The sequence below is a fragment of the Otolemur garnettii genome, unplaced genomic scaffold, assembly GCF_000181295.1.
Source record: "Otolemur garnettii isolate 467f Iridium unplaced genomic scaffold, OtoGar3 scaffold00031, whole genome shotgun sequence".
NCBI classification, from domain to species: domain Eukaryota; kingdom Metazoa; phylum Chordata; class Mammalia; order Primates; family Galagidae; genus Otolemur; species Otolemur garnettii.
The window spans coordinates 18,039,752-18,066,164 of record NW_003852426.1 but is presented as its reverse complement, the minus strand read 5'-3'; the positions used below and the strand labels follow the sequence as shown (position 1 = coordinate 18,066,164).

Sequence of the window (26,413 nt, the reverse complement as noted above, 5' to 3'; positions counted from 1 at the left end):
ATCCAAAAATCAATTAATATATTATAATACTCCCTATCAGTAGATAAAAACTTAATCATCTCAGTAGACATAGAAAGGGAATTTTATAAACTTGAACATCCTTTTATGATAAAAAGAAAAACTCACCAAGCTAGCAATAGAAGGGAACTTCATTAGCCTGATAAAAAAAAATCTGTGAAAAATCCAAAGCTAACACTAGATTTAATGGCTAAAGGCTGAATGTTCTTCTCTGAAGATCAGTAACAAGACAAAGATGTAAACTTTCATTTCTCTATTCATCATGATAGTAGAGGTTCCAGCCAGGATAATTAGTCAAGAAAATGAAAGAAAGGCATCCATATTGAAAGGACTATCCATCTCTTTATATGGAGATGACATGATCTCATGCACAGAAAGTTCTAATAAATCTGCTAAAAACTATTATAACTAATAAACAAGTTCAGAACACAAATACAAAAATCAATTGTATTTCTATGCATTAGCAATAAATAATCCAAAAATGAAAATAAGAAAACAATTCCATTTATAGTTATCATCCACTAGAAATAATAAAATCCTTAGTAATAAATTTACCAAATTAATTGCAAAACTTGCACTCTGAAAATGATATAACCCTTTTACAAGAAACTTAAGAAGCCCTAAGTAAATGTCTATAGATCAAAAGATATTACTAAGATGGCAATGTTTCCCTAATTAATTTTGAGATTCAATCCAATCCTTATCAAATTCCCAGCCAGCTTTCTTAAGAAACTGACAAGCTTATCCTAAAATTTATGTAGAAATGCAAATGACTTAGAATGAAAAAACACAATATTAAATAGAATAAGAAAACTAGAGAAACTAGATAACTCACAGTTTTGGATTTTAAACCTTACTACAAAATTACAGTAATGAGGACACAGTGTTATTGGCACAATGTAAATCACATAGACCAATAGAATGGAATTGAGACTCCAGAAATAAACTTTTATGTACATGGTCAATTGATTTTTGACAAGGTACCTTGATAATCTAATTATATTAAAAATAATCTTTTCAACCAATGGTTAAAAGAACTATATACTGTATAGCTACATGGAACACAGTGAAGTTGCATCTGTTTCTCACACCGTAAGTAAAATTTAACCAAAAATGGATCATAGACCTCTGTGAGAGAGGTGCAACTATAAAATTTGTTTGTCTTAGATCTGACAAACAAAAGCCAAAGCAAGAAAAGAAAAGATGGATAAATTGGACTTTGCCAAAATTAAAAGATACCATCAAGAAAGTGAAAAGACAATGTACAGAAAGGGAAAAAAATATTTCTAAAACATACATTGCCAAGAAATTTGCATCCAGAATATATAAAGAAGGATTATAATTTAATAATATAGAGACAAATAATCCAACTTAAAATTAGGCAAAGCATTCAAATAGACATGTATTATAAGAATATAAACAAGAGGATAAAGAGCACACACAAACTGCTCAAGGTCATTCATCATTAGAGAAGTGCAAATCAAAACCTCAAAACCACAGCGAGCACAGCATAGTCATTAGGATGACTCAAATCTAAAAGTCAGACAGTAACTAGTGTCAGCAAGGTTATGGAGGAATGGAATGCTTTGTACATTGCTGATGGGGCTGTAAATGGTACAACCACTTTGAAAAACAGTCTGACACCTTCTAAAAATGCTGAATGTAGTGTTATGGTGTGGCTGGGAAATTACTTTCCTAGGTAGATATTCAAGAGAAATGAAAACATGTCCACACAAAAACTTGGAGACAGATGTTCACAATTGCATTATTCCTAATGGCCCCAAAGTGGAAGCAGCTCAAAGGTCTATCATCTGATAAATAAAATGTAGTATATCCATACAATGGGATAATATTCATTCACAAAAAAGGAATAAGGTATTGATACATGCTCCCATGTGGATGAACCTTGAAAACATTATGCCATGAGAAAGAGGTCAGTCATAAGAGTCTACGTAATTCTAAGAGCACATTTTTATGAAATGTTCAGAATAGGCAAGTGTATAGAGATAGAAGGTAGATTGGTGGTTGCCTAGGACTGGGAGGTTAGGGGATGAAGATAGGGAATGGAGAGTGGCAGCTGAAGATATGGAGCTTTTATCTAGGATGAGGAAATATTCTAAAATTGATCATGGTGATGGCTGCACAACTCTGTAATACTTACAGTACTAAAGACCATTAAATTATGTACTTTAAATGAGTGAATTATATGGCATTATTTCTCAATAAAGGTATTAAAAACAAAAGGAGGAGGTTCACTTTCCATTTCTTTTTTATTTCATTTGCAAACCCCATTAAGACAAGATGCAAAGTGACCTCACCAAATGCTTGATCTCCAGACTCATTTTCTGCCCCCAAATAAAGTGACTCAAGCCCCAGAATCTTTAACAGCTGTACAGTATTGCACCTATCCTGTATCTGTGAGCACTACGTATAAAGTACTACTGTTCCCATAGCCTTATCACAAATTCCATTCCATTTGGTGTTGGTCAGGTGAAATATTTGTATTAAATTTGTCAAAAATATTTTCTAAAATGGTGAAAGCTCAGGTGTTTGGAAACAGAGACATGAGATGTTATTTCATGGAGTTGGAAAATTAGGTGAAATGACATGACCAATAGAGGAGCAATAAAGGAATGTTTAACCATGCCCATTATATGGAAAAAATTCCTGTGAGAATCTCAGGACTTGGGTATGGTGTTTTGTAGCCTTGCTATTGAAGGAAGAGTTTCTAGACGTGTATCTACTCTGGTGCTCCACTTTAGTATTGATCTCTTTCCTTTCATAAGAGCAAATTCTTTTCCATTATGGGGATTTCTAGGCTTCTGACTGAAGGAATAATGTATGAGAAAGCCTCCCATTGATTCATGAAAGCACATTAACAGACTTTTCCTTAAGGGGAAGTAACCCCTCTGATGGAAGAAACAGGGAGAATCCACACACCAAACCCTAGGGATTACTTCAAAAGTAAACTTGCTCCTGCTGCTTCTTTCTCTTTCCTCTTTCCCTCCCTTCTTCCTTTGTTCTCACACCTCTTTCTTTTTCCACAATTCTGTGGCCTCCCTCCTCTTGTATGGGGCGCATGTCTTTCTGAATTGACTTTGCCTTTAAATAAGTTATTTATAGCAGGTTGAGAAATAGAAGGCTCTAGTATCCTCCTATTTAGTTTTAAGCAAACTGAAAAATATGTTGCTGCTTAGTTCAGGACTTTGTGCATACTCTATTTTATAAGATAGAGTATGCACAAAGAGCCCTTGAAAAAACTGTGAGTGGTAGCATGTAAACACTAAATTGACCTGAATGTCTAGCTTTATTGATGGGACTTTCTTTTGCTGGCCTCATGCCTTCATTCTTACTCAGTGAGGAAAGTTCCTAAAAAAAAAAAAAAATATATATATATATATATATCATATATACACACACACGTATGTGTGTGTGTGTGTGTGTGTGTGTAGTTTTGCCTAAATACTGTGTATGAGAAATAATTGAGACTCAGGGGATCAGGTATAATCATGGGAATAGTGCACTTTAGGGAGAAATTCAAAAATTATTATTAAGGCCTGGGACAGTGACTCACACCTGTAATCTTAGCACTCTGGGAAGCCAAGGCAGTAGGATCACTTGAGCTCAGAAGTTTAAGACCAGCCTGAGCAAAAGCAAGACCCCCGTCTCTACTAAAAATAGAAAAATTAGCCAAGCACTGTGGTGGGCACCTGTAGTCCCAGACACTTGGGAGGCTGAGGCAGAAGGATTGCTTGAATCCAGAAGTGTGAGGTTGTTGTGAGCTAGGCTGCCACCATGGCACTCTAGCCTGGGCTATAGTGATACTCCCTTTTAAAAACAAACAAAACAAAGTAAAAAATAAAAATTAGTGTTAAATAAGAAGTCTCTACAAGGTACCTAATATATATATATAGTTATGATATATATATAGTTATGATAGTTTAAAATGTAAAATGATGCTTTGAAAGGATGAAATAACAATAGAAAGCTGTGGCTTTGGTGTGATGTGTTCATGATTTGTCTATGTTCTGTCTAGTTCCTGACTATTAAGTTAGAGCTATGTTCTCATAGATCAGCATCTCACACATATTGTGTAGAAATCAGCCACCTCAATCAATCAACCCTCTCCTTGCTGAGCTCGATGTAGTGGAGAATGTTAATGACAATCAAATTGCCACCTTCAAAAATGAAGGCACAGTGTTTCAAAGTTCCTGGTAAGGTTTCAGTGGAGACCTTCTCTGAGACCAGAAGCAATGTAGGGATCTCCACCTGACAAACCCCAAATCTCGATTTTACCCCCACCTTTTGGGAGGGTTAAGGCTTCAAGTCACCCCCACCTTCAAGATTTACATAGTGGTCAGCTACATGGAAGACTATGGTTTGCCTCACAGATCCAGTTGCTGTCAAAAAGTGTTCCAGATATCAGCACTAAGAGATAGGTGACCAGCATCCCTTTATGAAAACAGTTCCAATGTCAGGGACAGTGGCTCACACCTGTTATCCTGGCAGTCTGAGAGGCTAAGGTTGGAGGATTGCTTAAGCTAAGGAGTTTGAGACCAGCCCAAGAAACAGCAGACCTTGAGTCTAGTGAAAGAAGCAAAAATTAACTGAGTGTGGTGGTGTGCACCTGCAATCCCAGCTACTTGGGAGGCTGAGGCAGGAGGATCGCTTGAACCCATGAGTTAGAGGTTACAGTAAGCTATAGTGACACCACTGCACTCTAGTCCAGGTGACAGACTGAAACCCTATCTCCAAAATACATACATAAATAGGGGGAGGATGAGGAGGAATAAAAGAAAAAAAAGAAAGCAAAACAAGTCCAGAAGCGCTTCCCACATGGACTGAGAGAACTGAGGCCAGCCTTGGCCCTTTGTACTTATTTGTTACACAGTAGTGCACAAGAGAGACATGAAGCTAATTTATTTACTGTTTTAGAGGAATAGTAGCCCATCTCTTAATAAATTGCCATAAGTTTTATCAGACTCAGCTAACCTTAGTGCTTGGGAAGCCTGGTTAAAGAGGGAAAAGAAACAATAGAAATGGCTCAGCGCCTGTGGCTCAAGTGGCTAAGACGCCAGCCACATACAGCCAAGGTGGCAGGTTCGAATCCAGCCCGGGCCCGCCAAAACAACAATGATGGCTGCAACCAAAAAAATAGCCAGGCATTGTAGTGGGTGCCCATGGTGCCAGCTACTTGGGAGGCTTAGGCAGGAGACTCGCTTGAGCCCAGGAGTTGGAGGTTGCTGTGAGCTGTAATGCCACAGCACTCTACCCAGGGGGACAGCTTGAGGCTCTGTCTCAAGAAAAAAAGAAAGAAAGAAAGAAACAATAGAAATGTACTTTCTAGCACTACCCAAGTGAGAGTGGAGTAGAGAGGTACCTTCTTCAGGCAATCACCGGAAGCAGGAAACAATTATGTTTACCTCAAAATACCAGAACACTAGAAAGCTTAGAAGCTCAGAGGCACACGTTCATTCTTCAGCTATACAGTAAATATATACCAAGTGCCAAGCAGGTACTGCCATAGGAAATGTTGATACAAGAATTATGTCATAGCAAGACATGGTCATTGCCCTCAGTGAGATCACAATCTTCTCCCACAGGGGTAAAAAGGCTGACAAGTTGAGTTCTGGTCTTTTCTACCCAAATAAATCTGTAAACTCTACTTGTCTCTGATTCGTCTGAGTCTCTATTTTTAACAATTAAATAAGGAAGAGAAGTAATTTGCCTGCCTCACAAAGAATTCATGAGATTCAGGTCCAATGATGTTTCCCTGAGTCCCTTAGTGCATCTTGGTACCCAGTCTACCTTTATCACTAAACATCCTTAGAAAAGGATATTAAAAAACTCGTTCACCCAGAGAAATAAAGGACTATTGTGCTTAAAGGTAGGTCCTCCCAGAGGTATTTATATTTTCATGGAAGATTAACTCCTTAAATTGAATACTGAAATAATATCTGCTTATAGATTTTCATACAATAACATTATTCCCCCACTGGTAATTCTAACGTGGCAGGAAAATCACACTGCTGAGGCCCACTGACCCTGCTGCACAGGAAATAGAGAGCTAGTACATAAAATCTCTGTCTTTTTTTAAAAAACATGTACCTATCCTAGATCATTCCCATCTAAGAAGTATTTATAGGATGCTCTGCCTCATAACAGAGGAAAAGGTTGTTCCCTTTGAGGACCCCCATGGTTGGTGAGGGCTGATTTTGGCCACATCTATCTCAGAAATCACCACCATCATCAAACATAAAGAGAATGTCACTACTCACTACAGAACAGGAGAAAATAGAGGGGTGTAACAATGCATAGCCTGTAAAGATCGATCCCTTTTTTGTGTCCATTAACTGTAGTCAAGTGATGATCACAAAGGTTGTCATCTGCTATCCCATGCAGTGCCTTATTCTGCTTTTGAGCTTAGAAAGTTTACCTACAAAACATTTTAATCAGCACTAGACTCAAAAACTATTCCTTTAGGACCTACAACACCCATAACGCTGCAAGGTACTGAGGGGTAAACAAAATGAAGACATGGTCTTTGGTTTCAAGGCATTTTCACTACTATGCAGCATGTTCAATGGAATTCTGCACAGATGCCATCTGAATAAAGCTAAAGTAATGAGATGATTGGCCTGGAGAAGGTGGGAGGTCCGTGCTACTGTCTTCAGCATTTGAAGTATGGGAGTGTGGCAAAATCATTGACATATAAGGAAACCCTTGGAAACAAATTTTGCAAGTTTTGAGGTTAGTAATTTCAAATCTAAATAGGGAAGAACTTCCACAATTTCAGAAAGTGTCTGGGCAGTTCTGTACTTGTTGGGTATGTGAAGGTTCACACACACACACACTGGGGTAAAAGAGAGTGGGCATTCATGGCACTCCATGAATGTTATACAGTTGAGATACTTAATTCATATCTTTTAGGTGTTTGGTTTCTTTTGGAGGCTGGCTATTTTTCTTTTTTTTTTTTTTTTTGATAGGGTCTTGCTCAGTCATCCCGGGTAGAGTGTGGTAACATCATCATAGCTCATTACAACCTCAAACTCCTGGCCCCAAGCAATTCTCCTGCCTCAGTCTCCCAAGTAGACCATGATTGTCTACCATAAGGTAATTGTGGCGCTACATGAAAGCTGCCCAATTTTACCCCCGTGTGTGTTTGTGTATTCCCTTCCACATGCCCAACAAGGGCATAAACTGCCCAGATACCTTCTGGAGTTTAGGAAGTTCTGCCCTATTTAGATTTGAAATTAGTCACCTTGAAATTACAGGTGTGCACCACCACACTCAGATAATTTTTCTTATTTTTACTTTTCACAGGGATGGGGTCTCACTGTTACTGGGCTGGTCTCAAACTCTTGGCCTCAAGCAAATCTCTTACTTTAGCCCCACCAAGTACTAGAGAATGACAGCCACAAGCTACTGCTCCCAGCCAAGGCAGCCTGTCTCACTGAAGATTCTCATACCAGTGTTAATATCATATACCTCTTGAAAAATCACAGAAAGTGTCTAAGAGATAATACATTTTACAAGCTGCTTTGATCAGCTCTTTATTTAACATTTCTGGGTTCTGTGTTGTTGTCAATTACAGGTAAAATTATTCTGAAAAGCGACCGTGTGGAACTGTTTTGTTTTGTTTTGTGATTGCTGAAAAAGTTTGTGTGTATCTCTAAGGATTAAAAACCTTTAGATCATTTGCCTAAACGTCCTGATGATCATGTGGCCAAACTTCCCCTTCCCTACCATCTGGTTTGTTTTATAGTCATAGCTGTCACCCGGTTTTCATTTGACTGCTTCTTATGACTGTTTCTTGAGGAATCGTTGCCTACTGCAAATGGGCAGGATGAAGTCCATGAGGATTATTGCGATGGAAAGAAGTTATTATGAGAGGGTGATAAGTGTTTTAGCGTGTCATTGTGATTAACTGTCATTTGTATAGATATCTTCAAGAATGAATCTCAGAAGTGTTATATTTTGCTGTGTATAATACACTCCTGTGTATAAGGTACACACACATTTTTGGCCCAAACTTCCAGGGAAAAAAACTTTTAATTTTTTAAAGGAAGGCTAAAGTGGACATTCAGTGGTGCCTCTTTCTCTTACCTAAGGCATAAGGCACAAACCTGGCCACTATGGAGAAGCTGGGAGTGAGCCCAGGTGGCAGGTGAGAATGGTCCAGGTGACCTGAGACCCTGACCTCCCCCACTGTTCCTTCTAACCCCAGCCTCGTCTCCATGTCCTCTCCTTTCCTATTCCCTCCCATGTCTGTCAGTAGGAATGCGGTCACAGCCACTCTGCTGAGAACCCCAGTGGACTTATTTCCCAGAAAGCTGGTGTGAGGGGCTAGGACTGGCCCTACCCGCTCTGGGCTCGTGAGGGCAGATCCCTGCACTTTCCAGGCTGCCTTGTTTCCCAGGCCACTGGCCCAATCTGAGGCAGCTGAAACACCATGCTGCAGAGGAAGGCTTCCCTGATGATACCCAGTGAGAACTCTGTACATCTCTATTTAGTGACTAGACCATGACCTCCTTGAGCCACCCAGACCTTGGGCACGCAGTAAAGTCAGAATGAATGACATCAGCCTTTCTCAAACTTGCAAACCCTACAAATCACCTGGGGCACTGGTTAAAACAAGACCCATGAACCATACCCAAATACACTGAATCAGTTCTCCAGGAGAAAGACCTGGGTATCCATTCTGTTAACAAGCATTCTAGATAGTTTTTCCTACTGTCGAGTCTGGGAAATTATGCCAACTCAATACCTTAGGAGTTTGAACAATGCATAGGCTCAGAATTACATTCTGTGGGCTCAGGTACCCCATGATCTTTTGTGCTTCATTACCAGGTGCTCCCACAGAGAGAAACTTCACAGAGAGGCTCAAGGTCATAACAGAGGTCTTCTAGTCGAACCAGGTCTCCCAGACTCCAGATCAGGGATCTCCTCCTCAGTGCAGTGTCTTGGGGGGCCACTCACCTCAGAATGGAGTGAGCTGTGTAAGAGACAAGGCAGCCTGAAAGGACAGACATCTACCATCAGCAACCTTGGGCAAGCAGGGCGGGCTCCTGGGGTTCCCAGCAAACGGGCCATTACTGTGTTCTCACCAAGGGACATGGGTGAGAATAGGAAATGAAAGGATGTGGGGATGAGGGTGGGCCCAAGGAGACAGTTAAAAAGGTGAGGGGCTCAGGTCATCCAAACACTCTCGCCTGCCACCTGAGCTTGCTCCTGGCTTCTCTGCAGTGGCCACTCTGCACCATGTACCTCTCACAGGAGAAAGAGGAACCACTGAGTGGCCACTTCCATCCTCCTTTCACCAACATCCTGACACTAACCATTGCATCGCTGTCAGCAGTGGGCCCACTTCCAAGATGGCAACAGTGTCCAGCACAGTTGGCTGGGCAGGCTGGAGGCTCTTGTAGCTGCGGTGCCTACTAGGTGAGGGGGTAGCACAGAGGGAGCACAATTACCATATTCCAGTGTATTAAGTTATATCCAAATGTTATTATTGCTTTCTAGAGTTACATTTTTAATGCAGAAAGATAAATAAAAATTTAAAACATTTATATAGATACAGAACTAGCATTACTCATGTATAATGTATATCCTTAATTTTCCCTCAAAAATTTGGGCAAAATAGTGAACATTATACATGGCAAAATGTGGTATATTTTAGTACACTGTGAGCATACAGCTAAGACCCCAGATGAATGTTCACTCATAATAAAAAATGATGGCTAGTATTTATTGAGTGTTTAATATAGGTTGGGGTATAGTAAATGCTTTATATGGATTATCTCTATTATTTTCAGCAATGTAGTGAAGAAACCTGTGTTCCCCACGTGAAGAAACCTACATGAAGAAATTTCTTCCTGAAGGTTTCCTAGTTAGGCAGTAGTGCTGCTGGGGGTTGAACCTGGCATGAATACTAAAGCTTGTATCAGAACTCCCCTGCCACGTTGCTGGCTGCCCCACTCCTACCTGCGATCTCTTGACTTCTGGAAGAAATACCATTTTTCTGACGTCACTCCTGTCTCTAAATTTATGTTGAAATAGAGCCAAGCTAAGCCACAGATTGCTGAAAGGAGACATGCTGTAGGAAACTATGGTGAGAAGAAGCCCCTTTAATTGAAAAGGAACTCTGAACTCATCAGGAATGCATTCACATAGCACCTGCTCAGCCACTTCTGAGAGATCCCTCTGGCAAAGGTCTTGTGTCCTGCAGGCTGATAGAACTCAGCCGGCTACCATAGCTCGGCTGCATTCTCCTCCTGGGTGTGACTGGTTTGCTCTGAGTCACAGAATAAATTAGAGACTGGAAAGCTCCTTTCAGCTCCTTCCTGCTGAATGACAGCAACTCTATTAGCTTGCTCTGAATAAGAACAAATATAGAAGGAATGCTTGAATTAGTTGACTCCAGTTAACTAAATTCTGGATTAATCAGCATTTTTACAGAGTTAACTTCTAAAAACAAAAGAAAAGACAAATTCTGAAATAATTGGAGAAGAAAATTTTTTAACTCTGCTCTAGGCCCAGTACACATTCATCCCTAACTCCCACACTTCTATAATGATATAATATGATTCAATAACAGGTATCACTTAAAGGAACATGAATTTGTGCCAGATATTTTTGCTAAGGCAGTGGTCCTCAACCTTCTGGCCCCAGGGACCAGTTTCATGGTCATGGATGACAATTTTTCCATGGTGGGAGGTGGGGAGAGGTGGGGATGGGACAGGAGGGAGGTCTCAGGGGATGAAGCTGTGCGGCCCTGGAGTTGGGGACCATGGCGCTAAGGGACGCATCTGTCTCTGTTTCCTTTATCACAGCAGGACTTTGAAGCAGACGTTACTCCCTGCATGTTACAGAGCGAGCCATGGAGTAGTGCAGTTGCCCAGCTAATAGATGGTAATGAGGAAAGTCAAAGCCACAGAGCCCGACCCCTATGCCGACATACCACACTGCCTCCTGATTATTGATGCCTGATAAAATGACGATTCCAGAATATATCACTCAATAAAAAATAATGACAGCTAACATCCACTGAGTGCTTCCCATGTCCCAGGAACTGTTTTACGTGCATTACAACTATTATCTCATTTAATTTTTACACCAACTCTTTACATTTTTTAAAACTAGAAAACTGAGGCACCTTAGATGTTAGACCAGTCCTCCGCACAACACACAGTGATGGAGCCAGGACTGAGACCAAACTGCCTCCCTCCAGACTGTGCCTTTTTGATTGTTCCATATACAACCTTTCTTTTCCTTTTTCTTAGGATTAGCTACAGAAGAAGAATACAGGTCTAATGAATTTCAGAAAGATCATCTCTAATAAATTTAATCATCCAATAAAAGTTAAATCAAAAAAGAAGTTTCAGTTGATTAATTTTATGACTATTCACATGATCAAAGCCATCCCAATCCTGAGATGTCTGGTTAATTGGGTTTACATTAGTTTCAGGCCATTCTTTTCAGGGAGAATTTCAGCCATTCAATGTCTTTATTTCGTCGTCTTTGCTAAGAAAGGCAGAAAAACACCCAGGGGTGCCCGTAGAAAATGTTTACCCGGAGACACTATGCTTTCATCCAGCATCTCTGCTACAATGCTGAAGGTTTTCTCTTGAATCGTACTTAATAGAACCCAAACTGTGCAGAGTTTAAGTTGACTAAGGAAGATTTCTTCCATTTCCCAAACATATTTCCTAACGATTGAATCATTCGTTTTAAAAGCATTTTCCAGCTCTCAGTGTGACAGAAATCCTAAGTCATCCATTTTACTCTTTATAGGATAAAAGATCCCCAAAGCTTGCAATTAATGAACTGTTAAATTCAGACATATAGATGTGATATGGTTTCGAAATGAGATAAATAGGAGTTATTAAACTTCAAAGTGATGGCATTTTACCTATCTTCTTGGGGGAAGGCACTCAGGAAGTGTGCTTCAAATGAATTAATTTTCCTCATTAAGTTTTGTTCTTTAAATGTCTTTAACTCAGTAAGTCCTAACGTTCTCTTAATTTTCATTTGTACAAATTCTTGTATTTATTTTTTTCTTTAATGTGATACCTATTCTATTTTTTAAGTATGTGCTTGGGTTTAGCGTATAAACTACCAATTCTTTCCTTTTGACAACTGTAACATTTTCAGCCCGCTCCAGATTCTTACATTCATTAACTTTTCTCTGCCTAACATGATGAATTTTTAGTTCCACACGGCTCCTCCGCCCTTCCATATCAACATCTGTGTTATTTTGCTCTCAGACTGTCTTTCCACTCTCATGTTCCCCATCGGCATTCTCTTTTCAGGGAGAAAACAACTAAGCTAGTAGTCCTCCAGGAAGGCGTCCTCTTTTCCAGTAGCATGGCTTAGATATTCAAATCCTTCTAGGCTTCACTCTCACCCAGTGCTCCTGTTATAACTGCTATAATCAAAGAAACCAGCTTACAAAGTCAACAGCAATAACAAAAGTGTTGATATATTTTATTGTTAAAAAAGATTTATGATGAGAAATCCATACCCTCTAGCTAAAAACTACTGGGAATATTGCTGCAATTGAACGAATTTAGATTTAAATAAAAGTTAAATCAAAAAGAAGTTCTCATTGATTAATTTTATGACTATTTTCTAGGACTCTATCTCTTGCTTGAAAATTAGTCTATTTGGATAATTACTGAGCCATGCCTGTTTATCTTAATCAGCGGAGGGCAGTGGCATCTTGGTTTCAGGAAGTGTTTGTTCCTGTGCTCCAGGGTCCTGAGGAATGAGGAAAAATGCACATACCTGAGAACTATGGAAGATTTTTAAAGAAGAAGGCATTAAAATGGACTTGTATTTTTGCAAGTATTAGATGATTTGGAAGACGGTTCAAGGGAGTATTGTTGTCTACTGTCAAGAAGAGAGAGTAATTCCATGACTGGTTATCTTAATAATTCTTAAACATTAAAGAGAAACTACCAGAATAAGACTATGATTGATAAAGAAACATCAATCACGCCTACTCTTTTTTTTTTTCTTTTGAGACAGAGTCTCACTATGTCACCCTTGGTAGACTACTGTGGTGTCACAGCTCACAGCAACCTCAAACTCTTGGGCATAAGCAATTCTCTTGCCTCAGTCTCCCAAAAGGCTGGGACTACAGGCACCTACCACAATGCCCGGCTATTTTTGGTTGTTTTGTTGTTGTTGTCATTGTTGTTTAGCAGGCCCAGGCCAGGTTCAAACCTGCCAGCCTGGTATATGTGGCCAGAGCCCTATCCACTGAGCTACAGGAGCTGAGCCAACTCCTACTACTCTTGATAGGAGGATGTTGGGTCCATTTTATGTTCTGGACAATGTTATCTGATGCTGTGATTAATAACACTCAACTGTGAAGGTCAGACCACCTCCTGGCAACAACACGGCCTACTTGACAGCACCCAGCTATCAGGCATCACTTTTGTTTTTCTTAAAAATTCATTTTATAGGACATGGAAGGCATGGAAAGTACTGAGAAGAAAATGAAAAACTCCCTGGTAGTGCTCGTTTAGCAGAGAGGCAGAGAGCAGAAAAGGGAATCACCATGTGAGCACTGGCTCTGCAGTGGTGCTTCTGTTGGCAGCGCTGAGGCCCGGCAAAAGGAACACTGCAAAGAGACACTCCCCAGAGTCCCTACCCCTCAAAAAGCCAATTTATCTAGAGCACAAAAGATATCAATAACCAGGCTGCATTCAGAAGCTGGCATTCCAAACCCAGTGATTTGGAACATTCCCCATGGCAAACACCTCACAGTAGCCAGAACTGTGCTTTTCCACTCAATATAGTACTTGCTGTGTGCCAAGCACATGTATTGTTTAGCTATTTATTGGTTTTAGAGACAGGGTCACTCCACTCAGACTGGAGTGCTGTGGTGCCAACACAGCTTACTGTCGTCTCTGCAGTCTCAAAGCCTGCTCCTCCCACTCCAACCTCCTGAGTAGCTGAGAATTCAGGTAGGGACCAGGGTGCCCGGAAGCACAGGTATTAAATTATCTAAAACTCATAACAATCCTATGAGGTAGATCCCATTATCACCCTATTTTACAGATGAAAAACCGAGGCATGGAGAGGCTTGAGGAAAAAAACACTCGCCCAAGGTCCCAGATCTAAGAAATAGGAGATGTGGAATTCAAACTCAGGTTACTGACTACAGTATCAAATAATGTTACTTAGTGAGTTTTTCCCACTTTGAGTTTGAAAATCTTGACTGTAACAATAAGTTTTAGAATATCCCATTTTCCATCTTTATTGCTCTTTCTTTCTCTTTGTCTTCTCTCTCTCACTTTCCCTCTCTCTATATATACATATACATATATCCATACACATATACATGCATGTACATATATGTATGTATGGTTGTGCATATAACAGATGTGGATGTCTCTGTGTGTGCACGTGTGTATCTGCACACACAAATATACATACACTGGATTTAGACAATTTTAGACTACATAAAAGTACAAAATAAATTGTCAAAAATGACTGCAAATTCTGAAATGAAACTATTTGCCTTTCTTCTATACATTAAAATATAAACAAAATATACAACCACTCAGAAAATAATACAGAGAGGATCTGTTTCAGTTTCATTTTTTCATATTAGTAAAATCCTGTCACCTCCTGCTAAGTACTAAGGAGTGAGTGTCTGTTCAGGTTCATACTGATCTTTTTTTTTTTTTTTTTTTTGCAATATCTGCAGCTTTTCCCTCTTACTTTTTGTGTTTTAGTCTGCCCTATTCTGTGTTGGGATAGGGACATTTCAAGAGAAGTCACTTCTGGCTTAAAGACAACATGGAGCTAGACCCTCCCTCACTGCACAAAATTGTCAAATGTTTCCAGGTAAAACAATCATCTCTGCCCCTGGCACTAGCAGCTTGGAGAATTCCTATTGAGTAACTTCTATTCCATGTCCTGGAAAGGCATACAAGAAGAAAGAGGTAAAAGTTTTAGCCATCCTTTATGAATTCAGCAGCCTTTTAGGTCTTGATAGGGACTTTTTATTCTATATGAGAGTTAATGAGAAGTAATGAAAAATGAAAAAGTACACAAATACGCACTGATCACCATCTCAAGACCAGACACCAGGGGATTAGAAAATATCTCAGACATTCATCACTTCCTAGGTCACAGGAGTGGCTTATGAAGCCATTTCTGCCCTGTTAAGTAGCAACTTTTTATAATGAGGTCCTTCATTTCATATTCCATTCTCTATTTGACATTCATTATGCTGAACCAGCCAAATTAATGAATTACATGCAAATTTCCCAAGTAGGCCTCATTGCCATCTCTCCCCATCTCTGCCAATGTGAATTAGAGGAAAAACTAGGAGAAAACTTCAGAACTATCAGGTAACACTCAGAATGTTTCCTTCTCAGTAAAATGAGGTAAATTACGTCTATTTCACAAAATCTTATGCTGAAGATAGGGCTGTTAATTATTTTAAGATAATAATAATTATGTTAATGTTAATAAATGTCACTATCACTAGTTTCTATTTTCATTAATCATACATTAAATAAATAATACATTGCATAAAACATAATATAGCAATATAAAATGATGAATTATATAAAATAAATTACATTAAAAAGTAACTAATACAAATTAATCTATTTTCATTAAGTAGATTCAATAATTATAGCTGAATAATTATATTTATTATTAAAACAATAATAAATACTATTCCACTAGTAACTATTTCAAGTAGAATGTGTTAAAATGTCTTTAAAACCAGCTGCATTTTGTGGTCAATTCAGTTCTGTAAATGTTTATTGAGTACCTACGCTATGCTCAATAATTAGGATATAAAAATGAAAAGGACAAGTACTTTGTAGAGATAAGCACCCCATGCTCAGACATGGCAGTTCCCTTCAATGTGCTCCCCCAGGAGATTGATTCTGAGAAAGATTTCTTCAAAGATCGAGCTTCTACACCTGCCTATAGATATACAGGAATATGCAGAATACCTCTCTTTGTTAGGAATTCTGGAGAATCAGCCGGGGTCGCAGCTGGGGGCATGAATGCCTGTCCTCCAGCGTTGGGTTCTGTTCTCTGTCTTCTTCCTTCATTAACATTATAATCTCTAGTTTCGGTTTGGGCCTGCAAGGACAGACAAGCAGTCTCCCTTATGTTTTTAATCTAAACAAAATCAATTGTATATGTTTTCCTCAGCCTTCACACTAAATTGTAATCTTAAATGGTAGATTCCTAATGCTACTTCACTCCTTTGTATCTGTATCTGTGTTAAATTCTTACTGAATGTTTGAAAGTATATAAGATAATCAGTAAAGTTAGGCCAGATCGCAGACCAGAGCGAATCCCGACCTCCCTTCAAATCAATCATCCCATCTGCAGTTCCTTCTCCCTGCGTCTCTGATCAGAGGCTCCAAGAACACTTTCAGTACCTGACATAGACATGAGGAACTTCTAGACAAGCCCAGTGAACAATTTCAGTTGAGTAAGTAGTGGGCACTATGATACATATTGGAATACAGAGTACAGGCCTTCTAATCTGGTGGTGGGGATGAGGAATTTTATTCTTTCATATTATAGGAACTACTGATATGCAGGGACTACTAACTGAGTCAGTTACATATTAGGAAGCTGTCGGAGATGAGATGACACTCAGGTCCTGAGAGGATGCTTCAGATCATGCTAAGTAGGAATCAGCAATTAAAGAGAAGAAATCAGGGACAAATGATCTCATATAATGTCAAACAAGTGGATGATAACTCAGAATGCTGATTCATTACTCAGATGCTTAGCTGGTTCAGTGGATTGGTGTTTTACCTTTCTATTCATTATCCATTCATTTAGTTGGCATTGGGATATACACAGACCAAAAGCTCAATAAAAAGTCAAAATGCTCATCTCTCTCTGTGCTCAGGGGTGATTCTACAAGTTCAATTATTGAAATATAGTTAACCAAAGCAGAAATAACTTCTAAGGGAAAGCAGAAAGCTTTCTCTGGAGCAGGTCATGAGAAGAGGCATTTTTGTTAAACTCTATTTCTTAGATATCTTATGTAAATCAGGCTCTCACGTCCTTTTTGACATGTTCAGGTGAAAAGAGCCACCCACCAGTAGCTCTTCCCAAAGCAAATGTAGAGAATTCTAATCTGGCTGACTAAAATGAATTAGAAAACCATAGGTAGTGCTTATTAAAGCAATACGGCAAAGAGAAACTCAGTAGGGACTGAGTCAGTTACAACTGAGTCCAATTGGATTTGATCCTTGTTAAAACTATTTTCTTTGGAATCATCAGTTTTAGAGAAATCGGGTTTCAGATTAAAATGGCAGCTGCAAAAGTTGAATTAGATTTATAGGAGAACACTATTGCTTTGAAAAAATTTTCTCTTTAGTCCTAGCCAGGTCACCAGAGAGTTTTCCCACCACAAAGTTTCAGGTGCAATTACAATGTAGAACTTTACACAATAAGAGCAGGAGTTTGGGGAAATGTTGCTAAAAGTGAACTGGAACTGGGGTGGCACCTGTGGCTCAAAAGAGTAGGGCGCTGGCCCCATATACCAAGGGTGGCGGGTTCAAACCCAGCCTAGGCCAAAAAAAAAAAAAGTGAACTGGAGCTGGTTCTCAGAGAAGAGCCTTCTTACTTTGTAAATCACCTTTGTTTTTTGGAGATGATGACTTGAGGCTCAAACAGAATTACAACCAGTTCTGAGTATTGCCTGCCTCACTTAGGACTGAAATCAGTTTTGTTTGGTGATAAACTATTTTTTTTTTAATTTTAACTATTTAAATATTTGCTTTGGCAGACCGGCACCACTTAGACCAGAGAAGAATCCACATTATCTTTACTTTTTCATGCGTCTCAATCACAAATAGCAGAACTTATTATGAAATCATTGTTAGATATTACACGTTAGCATATTGCCATGTTAAGTTTTTCTTACTATTGTATGATGCTTTATTTTGCTTTCATTTAGAAAGAGGTCTCCCCAACAACATCCCTTCAGACCTTTTTTGCCATTTTTTAAAATTAATTTTTGTATTTTGGAGTATTACAGTGGTACACACATTTTACTTGCATAATTTGCATTTGCACATTGGAAGTCTATGTTTAAAGTGTGCCCTTTACCCTGAATGCAAGGGCCTTGCACCCAGTAGGTGGGAATTTACCCTGCCACCCTTTTCCCCACCTAATAGATTGCCAGTGAGTTTAACTTCCATATGTGCGCATAAATGATAACTGGATAGTTCCACTTGGGAATTGAGTCCATGTGGTGTTCATTTTTCCATTCTTTTAATACTTCTCTTCAGACTTATGGAATGCGCAGTGTACACGTGCACACATGCTGATCTATTATTTCTATACATCTCCCTCCTGGAGTTTGTCTTCCAATTCCTGCTCTGTACAACCCTTTTTCACTCCTAAGAGTTTTCTTTTCTTTCATGAAACTTAGCCAAAGGAAATATTAGCCATCCAACAATGGCTACTTGTAATATTATTTTAATAGAATTTTTAAATATATGCTAATGAAATAAGAAAATCATGACCAAAGCTTGGCAGTCATTTTTTTGAACATTAAATAGTTTTGTTCTTTTTATTTTGGACAGTAGGTTAACCTGCTCTACTAGCAAGCTGATATCTGTTGCGGGGGGGGAAATCACAATTATAAACATTAAAAACACAACTAACTCCTCTTATTTAATGGGTTTTTTGTGTCTTTATTCATGTTATTCCAGTAATCCAGACTGCCACTGGTATCAACCTCTGCCTATCAAACTCTTTTCAAGCTTTTCCTGACCCCCTCAGAAAGATCAGCTGAATTTTTATGGTACACTGCCTACATCCCTACTTAGCAAGAACACACCCCTCTTCATGTCAGTTCACTGCATGTATATATATATATATATATATATATCCAGTTAGAACTCGGATGGAGCTGTTCTTAAAGCAAGCTGTGGCTTTAGGTGAGAGACACGGATTTTGGTGGGAAAATGGGACAGACCCAGAGAATAGCCAGGAAGTAACATAAGTTATTTCAGGTCATCACTCAGTGAGGCAACGCACCATTGTGTGAGTTGGTGGGCCACTGGTGTCCTTTGAGTACACACCTGTGTCCTGATTTGGGGTGCGTTATTTGAACCAAAATAGGGCTCTCAAAGTGAGGGTGGAACAATAGCTAATAAGATGCTCAGGGAAAAAGCCAAAGAGAGAGCTGGGACTTCTTTCAAGTAAGCACATGCTCAGAAGAAGCAGTTTCAACCTCAGAATAGCAAAGTGAAAAACTAAGAAACCAAGAGAGAAAACTCTGTGGAGGTAAAAAAAAAAAAAACAGGCTTGCAATGGTTGACTGGCCAATGGACAGAGCAGCAAAAGTAATTCCAAATCCTCATTTTCGCTTGGTAGGAGCCCACTTCTTTGAACAAGCTACTTAAATAGTTATCTCTCTGGATAGATGGAGAGATACATACACCTATACATAAGCTTAGAAATCAATCAATAAATGACTGAATCAAATACTTGAAGTTGTTAACAGCAGTTTTCTATGTTGTGAGATTACAGAATAAATTTTTTCACTGCTGTTTTTTCTATTTTCTCAAATGTTTAATGAAAATGAGTGCTGATTTTATAATCAAAAAAAAAGATGACTAAGTAAGCATGTGTGAGTATACTATTTCTTTTTCTTTTGACTAAGCCAGTAATTTGGCAGCATTTGGCAACATCTGGAGATATAGTTGGTTATCAAAATTGTAGGATGTGCTCCTGGCATCTACTGAGTAGAAGCTAGAAATGATGTTAAAAATCCTATAGTGTACATGACAGTTCCCAACAATGAAGAATTATTCGGCCCAAAGTGTCAATGGTGCTCAGATTGAGAAGCCCTGGATTAAACAAATAAAAGTGTTTAAAAGCTCTTATCTCTCTCCATAATTAATTCCACTGATATTATACACAGTTATTTCAGATTCATTAAAGTTTATTTTTAAGTCTAAAAAACTAATGAGCTTTTAACATTTCAATAAAGGCATTTGTATGCATTATCAATGATTCAAAATAAAATTTAAGCTGTTTTAGTAATACTATACCATATTTTCTAATTACATGACACCAGAAGTGACACTCAAAAAGAAAAATCAATTTGACATGTTCTCTTCCTAACTCATGTCCTTGATTCTTTATCTTTCGAGAAGCATGGATGGCTTTGTTACAAGTGACAGTATATATCGCTATTATTAAGGCAGTTCCATTAGAATCTACAATCTCAGAATTACCCAAGTGAAAATGATCTTCTGGTTTGACAAATGTTGGCTTGTGTTTCTTTTTTACCTTTATGTTTCTATGATATACAAAGCTTTTTCTTTGCAAAAGCTTTTGTATATAATAAACTCTAAAATATATGTGTGTGTGAGAGAGAGAGAGAGAACTGAATTAAAAAGTCACAGTTCTTCTGGACACAATTGATACAGGTATAAAGATGCATAATAAATTTTAGAATAAGTAAAAGGTATATTTTTTATTATCTACTATCATGAACTATAGTTGATTTAATTCAACAAGAGTAATGGACATCTTTGAGTTATCTATCACTTTGCCATATGTGCTACAGAGGGTATAAGTAACATAAAATGCATTCCCTAACCTTATAGTCTAACCAAGAGATAGACTATACCCTGAAAAAAACATTTCATTCTAGAGAAAAATAGCAGGTGATTGAGAGCCAAAATGAGTGACTAATTAGTGTGATAAGAGCTTAAGGAACAAAAAAACTCTGGGATCAACAGAATTGGTTTCATGGCAATGATGAGAATTGAACTGAACAATGAGTATGATTGACAGTGAGGGAAAGATAAAGCTGGACAATGAGGAGAAGTATAATAAAACATGAACAAAGCTAAGAAAAGATACCATAGCATGTTTGGGACAGGCAGTGAACAACCCTGGCTGAGTTAGACTGGGTGTGGTGGCTCATGCCTGTAATGAGAAACCAAGACCAGAAGACTGCTTGAGCTCAAAAGTTCAAGAGCAGCCTGAGCAAGAGCAAGACCTCATCTCTACTAAAAAATAGCAAAAAATAATGAGCTGGGCATTGTGGTGGGTACCTGTAGTCCCAACTACTCAGGAGGCTGAGCCAGAAGGATTACTTGAGGGTGGGAGTTTAAGGTCACTGTAGACTAGGCTGATGCCATGGCACTCTAGCTGGGGAAATACAATGAGATTCTTTCAAAAGGAGGAAGGGAGGAAGGAAGGGAAGGAGGGAAGAAGAGAGGGAGGGAGGGAAAAAACATGAGTGGAATAAAATATTCTATCTCCAAACAAAGTTTGGAAATAGTGTTTTTAATCATTATCACACTTAAATGATTACTTAATCTAATGATTTAATATTATCTTCCTACACCTAAAGACCTTTCTACTACATAAAGCAAAAAGCTAGCCTACACAGTGTGCCCAATGTTCTATAAAAATGACCATTAGCAAAAACATGTCAAATTTAGCTATAGCCCCATGTAGCCTTTTGCCCTTTGTGACTACAAAGATAGTAAGAATCCTCATTTCTGAACAGAGGTTCTCCAATTAAAGAATTTTTAGTTGCCATAACTGTTATCCTAATATTATATTTTTGTCAAGGAAATAAGAGAACAAGTACTGCATTCTGCCTGGTCAAGGAGTCTTGCAAAAAATAGGAGAGAACAATCCAATGTTGTCTGTTAAAAATCATCAGACTTAAATTAACACATCTATATTGATTGAGCTCATGATAAAATGCAAGAAATAGTCATCGCCTCAAAAAATAACTTGCTTTTTACCTATGCAGTTTTCATAATAATTTCTACTTGTTATAATAAACTCATTTTTCTTGACTAGAGACCAAGAACAGAGACCTTTAGAGAATAAATAGGCTTTATAATTAAGGTTAGAAGTGCTCCAATGCCTAATTCTCTTTGCTAACATTTAATAATTAATAACAACTTCCAAAAGATTGGCTAGTATATTTTTAAAACCAAAAGTTGGCATCATATGCATTTATATCTGTAAATACTATAGTCAAATAAACTATGAACGAAGAATCCTCAGATTTCCCATAAAAGAAGATTTGGTAAATGTTAAGTAACCTATAAAATGCTGTGGTTAGGAATAAATTCATCTGCATATAACAATCTTACTTATGGTGGCTTTGACAAATGGAGATTTGTTTTCCTTAAAAGAGAATTCCAAAGGATAGCAGACAGGGGCTCTTTTTCTGGCTCCATCCATGATACCACTCAGGACAAACTGCCTTCTGGTTTTCTACTAAGCATCCTTAGATGACTTTCAGTTACACTTGCATTGTCCAGAACTACTGTGTTTCCCCGAATATAAGACACTGTCTTATATTTATTTTTTCTCAAGAAGACACACTAGGGCTTATTTTCAGGGGAAGTCTTCCTCTCTGCGCCGAAATGCACGCAGGTACACTGCATAACCACGCCCATCACTAGGTCTTACTATCGGGGTAGGGCTTATATTTAACAAATCCATAGAAATCTTGCTAGGGCTTATTTGGGGGGTAGGTCTTATTTTGGGGGAAACATGGTATGTCAAATGAACCACTTTCCTGTTGAAAAGTAAGTGGTAAATAAGGTTTTTAACTATGAACATTACATACTCAAATAAAAATAAGAAAGATGGAGAAGAATTATGTAGGTCAATTGGCAAAATCTGTCAGCACCACAAATTTAGTGATTGTAGTAAGACCATAGCTATTATAATGCCTTTGATAAAGCACTACTAAGTAAATTGGGTCTGTTAACATTTAACTCCAACATCGAAGTGCCATACAAAAGTCCATTTTCCAGGTTTTTGTGAACTGGGTCATTTTGTGCCTTTAAGCTATATCCTTATCTAATGGACTTCTTGGAGAACAGCCCAAGCATGACTTGTATCCATTCACAGAACAGGTTCCTGTGTAATACTGCTACCCTACAAGGACAAGAGTGATCTATGAAGACTGATATTCATTCAGAAAGTTACCAATTGATATGTTGCAGATGGTAATTGATGGATCAAATCAGGAACATGAAAAAAAGGGGGGAAATTGAAGAAATATCTTTGCCTTCCCAACTTCTTTCTTCTTTTGCTAGTAAGAAAGTGGTAGTATCTTAAGAGCTGTCAAATTTCTGCAAATTCTAGGGCCATATGAGAGGAAAAACAAAATTGAATGAAGGAAGGGAGGAGAAGGAAAGAGGGGATGGGCTTTGGTAAGCTCCTCCCTAATGGGTACATGTGGAGATATATTGCATACCTCCTGGTGAAGAAATCAAATACAACTCAGACTTTTCCTAACACAAATAGAGTAACCTAATTGTATGTATTTTTATATTAATCCAAAATAAGTAAATTTTAAACAACACTGTTACTTGGTTATTTGTACCCTCACATTAACCTGAAATTAAATTAAAAAAAAAAAAAACAGCTCAAACAGCTCACTACCTAACAGTCTAGTACGCAGTGGGTAATGAATACCCACTTATGGCTTATTTATTTTTATTAGAAGGTGCACAAAAGTTGGTTAAAAAGATGCATTCTTCATCTGCTTTAATGAAGCAGTCAAAAGCATTTAGTCACCATTACTCCTTGGGAGTAAAAGCTCTGTGAAGAGCCCAAAGGTAGTGCCTCCTGTAATCTCTCACCCTGGAAGGTCTTGCCCTGTCTTGTGTGACCTGGCATATTTTTTTTGACTCTCATCCAAAGTTATAATTAATCAAGTCTATGGAAATCAGTTTGCAAACCACTTGGCCACTAAGTAGATATCAATATTATAAAATCAATTTAAGACCATTTTTAAATGTTTAATATCAACTTATAATTTCCCAAATCAGCATATAAATCAGTTTGTGATGGAGGTTAGGGGTGATCAGTCAATGAATCAGTTAACCAACCACTTGAATTTGTGTTGAGGGACATTTTAAGACCCACAAATAGCAGCTCCTGCCCTTCACAACTTATGAATCTTTTAGGAAGACAGTATGTATTCCAGGGGGGAAAAAATCATGTAATAAAGTTAATCTTATCAGATTAGTAGAACAGAAAATAGAAAATAAGTGTTTTATTTTGCCAAAAATATCAATAAATTTGGGGCTTTGCTAAAGCAAAACAGGGACCAATGTATCCTGTGCATAACTCAAATTTTTAGATTTTGATCAAAGGCCCAGCATTTTGAAGATTAATGTATAAAGTGTTATTTAGCATAGATAAGCTATAAGGAATTTACTTGAACCATAGGAGGAAATAAAAACAATTATTCTTATTTTTTTTTAACATTAGGTCACGGAACTAAAGGAGTATTTGAGCTTCTGTCTGGATGGCGGAGAACCAAAGAGAATTTGCCCTTCAAAGACAGGATAGCAGATGCTTATTCCGACGTGATGGTCACCTACACCATGACCAGCTCCCTGTACTTCATCACGTTTGGCATGGGCGCCAGCCCATTCACAAACATAGAGGCTGTGAAGGTCTTCTGTCAGAACATGTGTGTCTCCATTCTTTTGAACTACTTCTACATTTTCTCCTTCTTTGGCTCCTGTCTGGTCTTTGCTGGCCAACTAGAACAAAACCGCTACCACAGTATCTTTTGCTGTAAGATCCCTTCTGCAGAATACCTGGATCGCAAACCCGTATGGTTCCAGACGGTGATGAGTGATGGGCATCAACAGACATCCCATCATGAGACAAACCCCTATCAGCACCACTTCATTCAGCACTTCCTCCGAGAACATTACAATGAGTGGATTACCAACATCTACGTGAAGCCATTTGTCGTCATCCTCTATCTCATTTATGCCTCCTTCTCCTTCATGGGGTGCTTACAGATCGGTGACAGAGCCAACATCATCAATCTACTAGCCAGTGACTCCCCAAGCGTTTCTTTCGCCATGGTTCAGCAAAAATATTTCAGCAACTACAGCCCCGTGATAGGATTCTATGTGTATGAGCCCCTGGAGTACTGGAATAGCAGTGTCCAGGAGGACCTGAGAAGGCTCTGCAGTGGCTTCACTGCAGTGTCCTGGGTGGAGCAGTACTACCAGTTCCTGAAAGTCAGCAACATCAGTGCCAATAACAAAAGTGACTTCATCAGTGTCCTACAAAGCTCATTTTTAAAAAAGCCAGAATTCCAGCATTTTCGAAATGATATCATCTTCTCCAAGGCAGGAGATGAAAACAACATCATTGCTTCTCGCTTGTACCTGGTGGCCAGGACTAGCAGAGACAAGCAGAAGGAAGTCATAGAAGTTTTAGAAAAGTTGAGGCCCCTATCCCTCTCAAAGAGCATCCGATTCATTGTCTTCAACCCCTCCTTTGTCTTCATGGACCATTACAGTTTATCTGTCACAGTGCCTGTTCTGATTGCAGGCTTTGGTGTTCTCCTGGTGTTAATCCTGACTTTTTTCCTAGTGATTCACCCTTTGGGAAACTTCTGGCTAATTCTTAGCGTCACCTCAATTGAGCTGGGCGTTCTGGGCTTAATGACATTATGGAACGTCGACATGGATTGCATTTCTATCTTGTGCCTTATCTACACGTTGAATTTCGCCATTGACCACTGTGCACCACTGCTTTACACATTTGTATTAGCAACTGAGCACACCAGAACACAATGTATAAAAAACTCCCTGCAAGAGCATGGGACAGCCATTTTGCAAAATGTTACTTCTTTTCTTATCGGGTTGGTCCCCCTTCTATTTGTGCCTTCGAACCTGACCTTCACACTGTTCAAATGCTTGCTGCTCACTGGGGGTTGCACACTTCTGCACTGTTTTGTTATTTTACCCGTGTTCCTAACCTTTTTCCCCCCTTCCAAAAAGCACCACAAGAAAAAGAAACGGGCCAAACGAAAGGAGAGAGAAGAAATTGAATGCATAGAAATTCAAGAGAACCCTGACCATGTCACCACAGTCTGAGGGGTGCAGACTAATGGATTATTTTTCTTTTCCAGTATTGCACAATGATGCAGGGTGAGGAAAGCTCAGACCTCAGCTGCTTGGGCTGGCCAGGGGTCACACGGCAAGTCAGATCAAGAATGCATTACTGATGACACATCAAGGTGTCTGCTTCTTGGGGGAAGAGGGAATAAGAAAAAGGAGGAAAGTTCTTTGCAACTTTGTTCTCTACTAAAGATAATTTTTTTGGACATGATCTTAGGAGTTTTTCTAAGGAATGGACAAATCAATGAAGTGTTAAGATAGAAGGCCAAAAGAACCAACTGCTTATAAAATGAAAATGCTTAGGCAAGATGGAGAAGAGAGAAAAGGTGTCCTCCAAATAGGGGTAAAGACATAGGAAATGTCAAAATTGTCATGGCATTCTTCATGTATGTTTTTTGAACAGGTTGGTCAAAGGAAACCTATGCACCTGGGAAGTATATTTTTAATTCTGT

At 38.7% G+C, this 26,413-nt stretch overlaps 1 protein-coding gene across 1 annotated transcript in view; it reads left to right on the top strand.

Moving 5' to 3' along the window:
• The window catches only part of PTCHD4 (patched domain containing 4), a 210,924-nt gene extending 184,711 nt beyond the window's left edge, over positions 1-26,213 (top strand). Inside the window, exon 3 of the mRNA XM_003789252.1 lies at positions 24,304-26,213. Coding sequence (XP_003789300.1) covers positions 24,304-25,937 — 1,634 coding nt within the window. The 3' untranslated portion in view covers positions 25,938-26,213. The remainder of the gene's footprint in view (positions 1-24,303) is intronic.
• Positions 26,214-26,413: the final 200 nt, after the last annotated feature.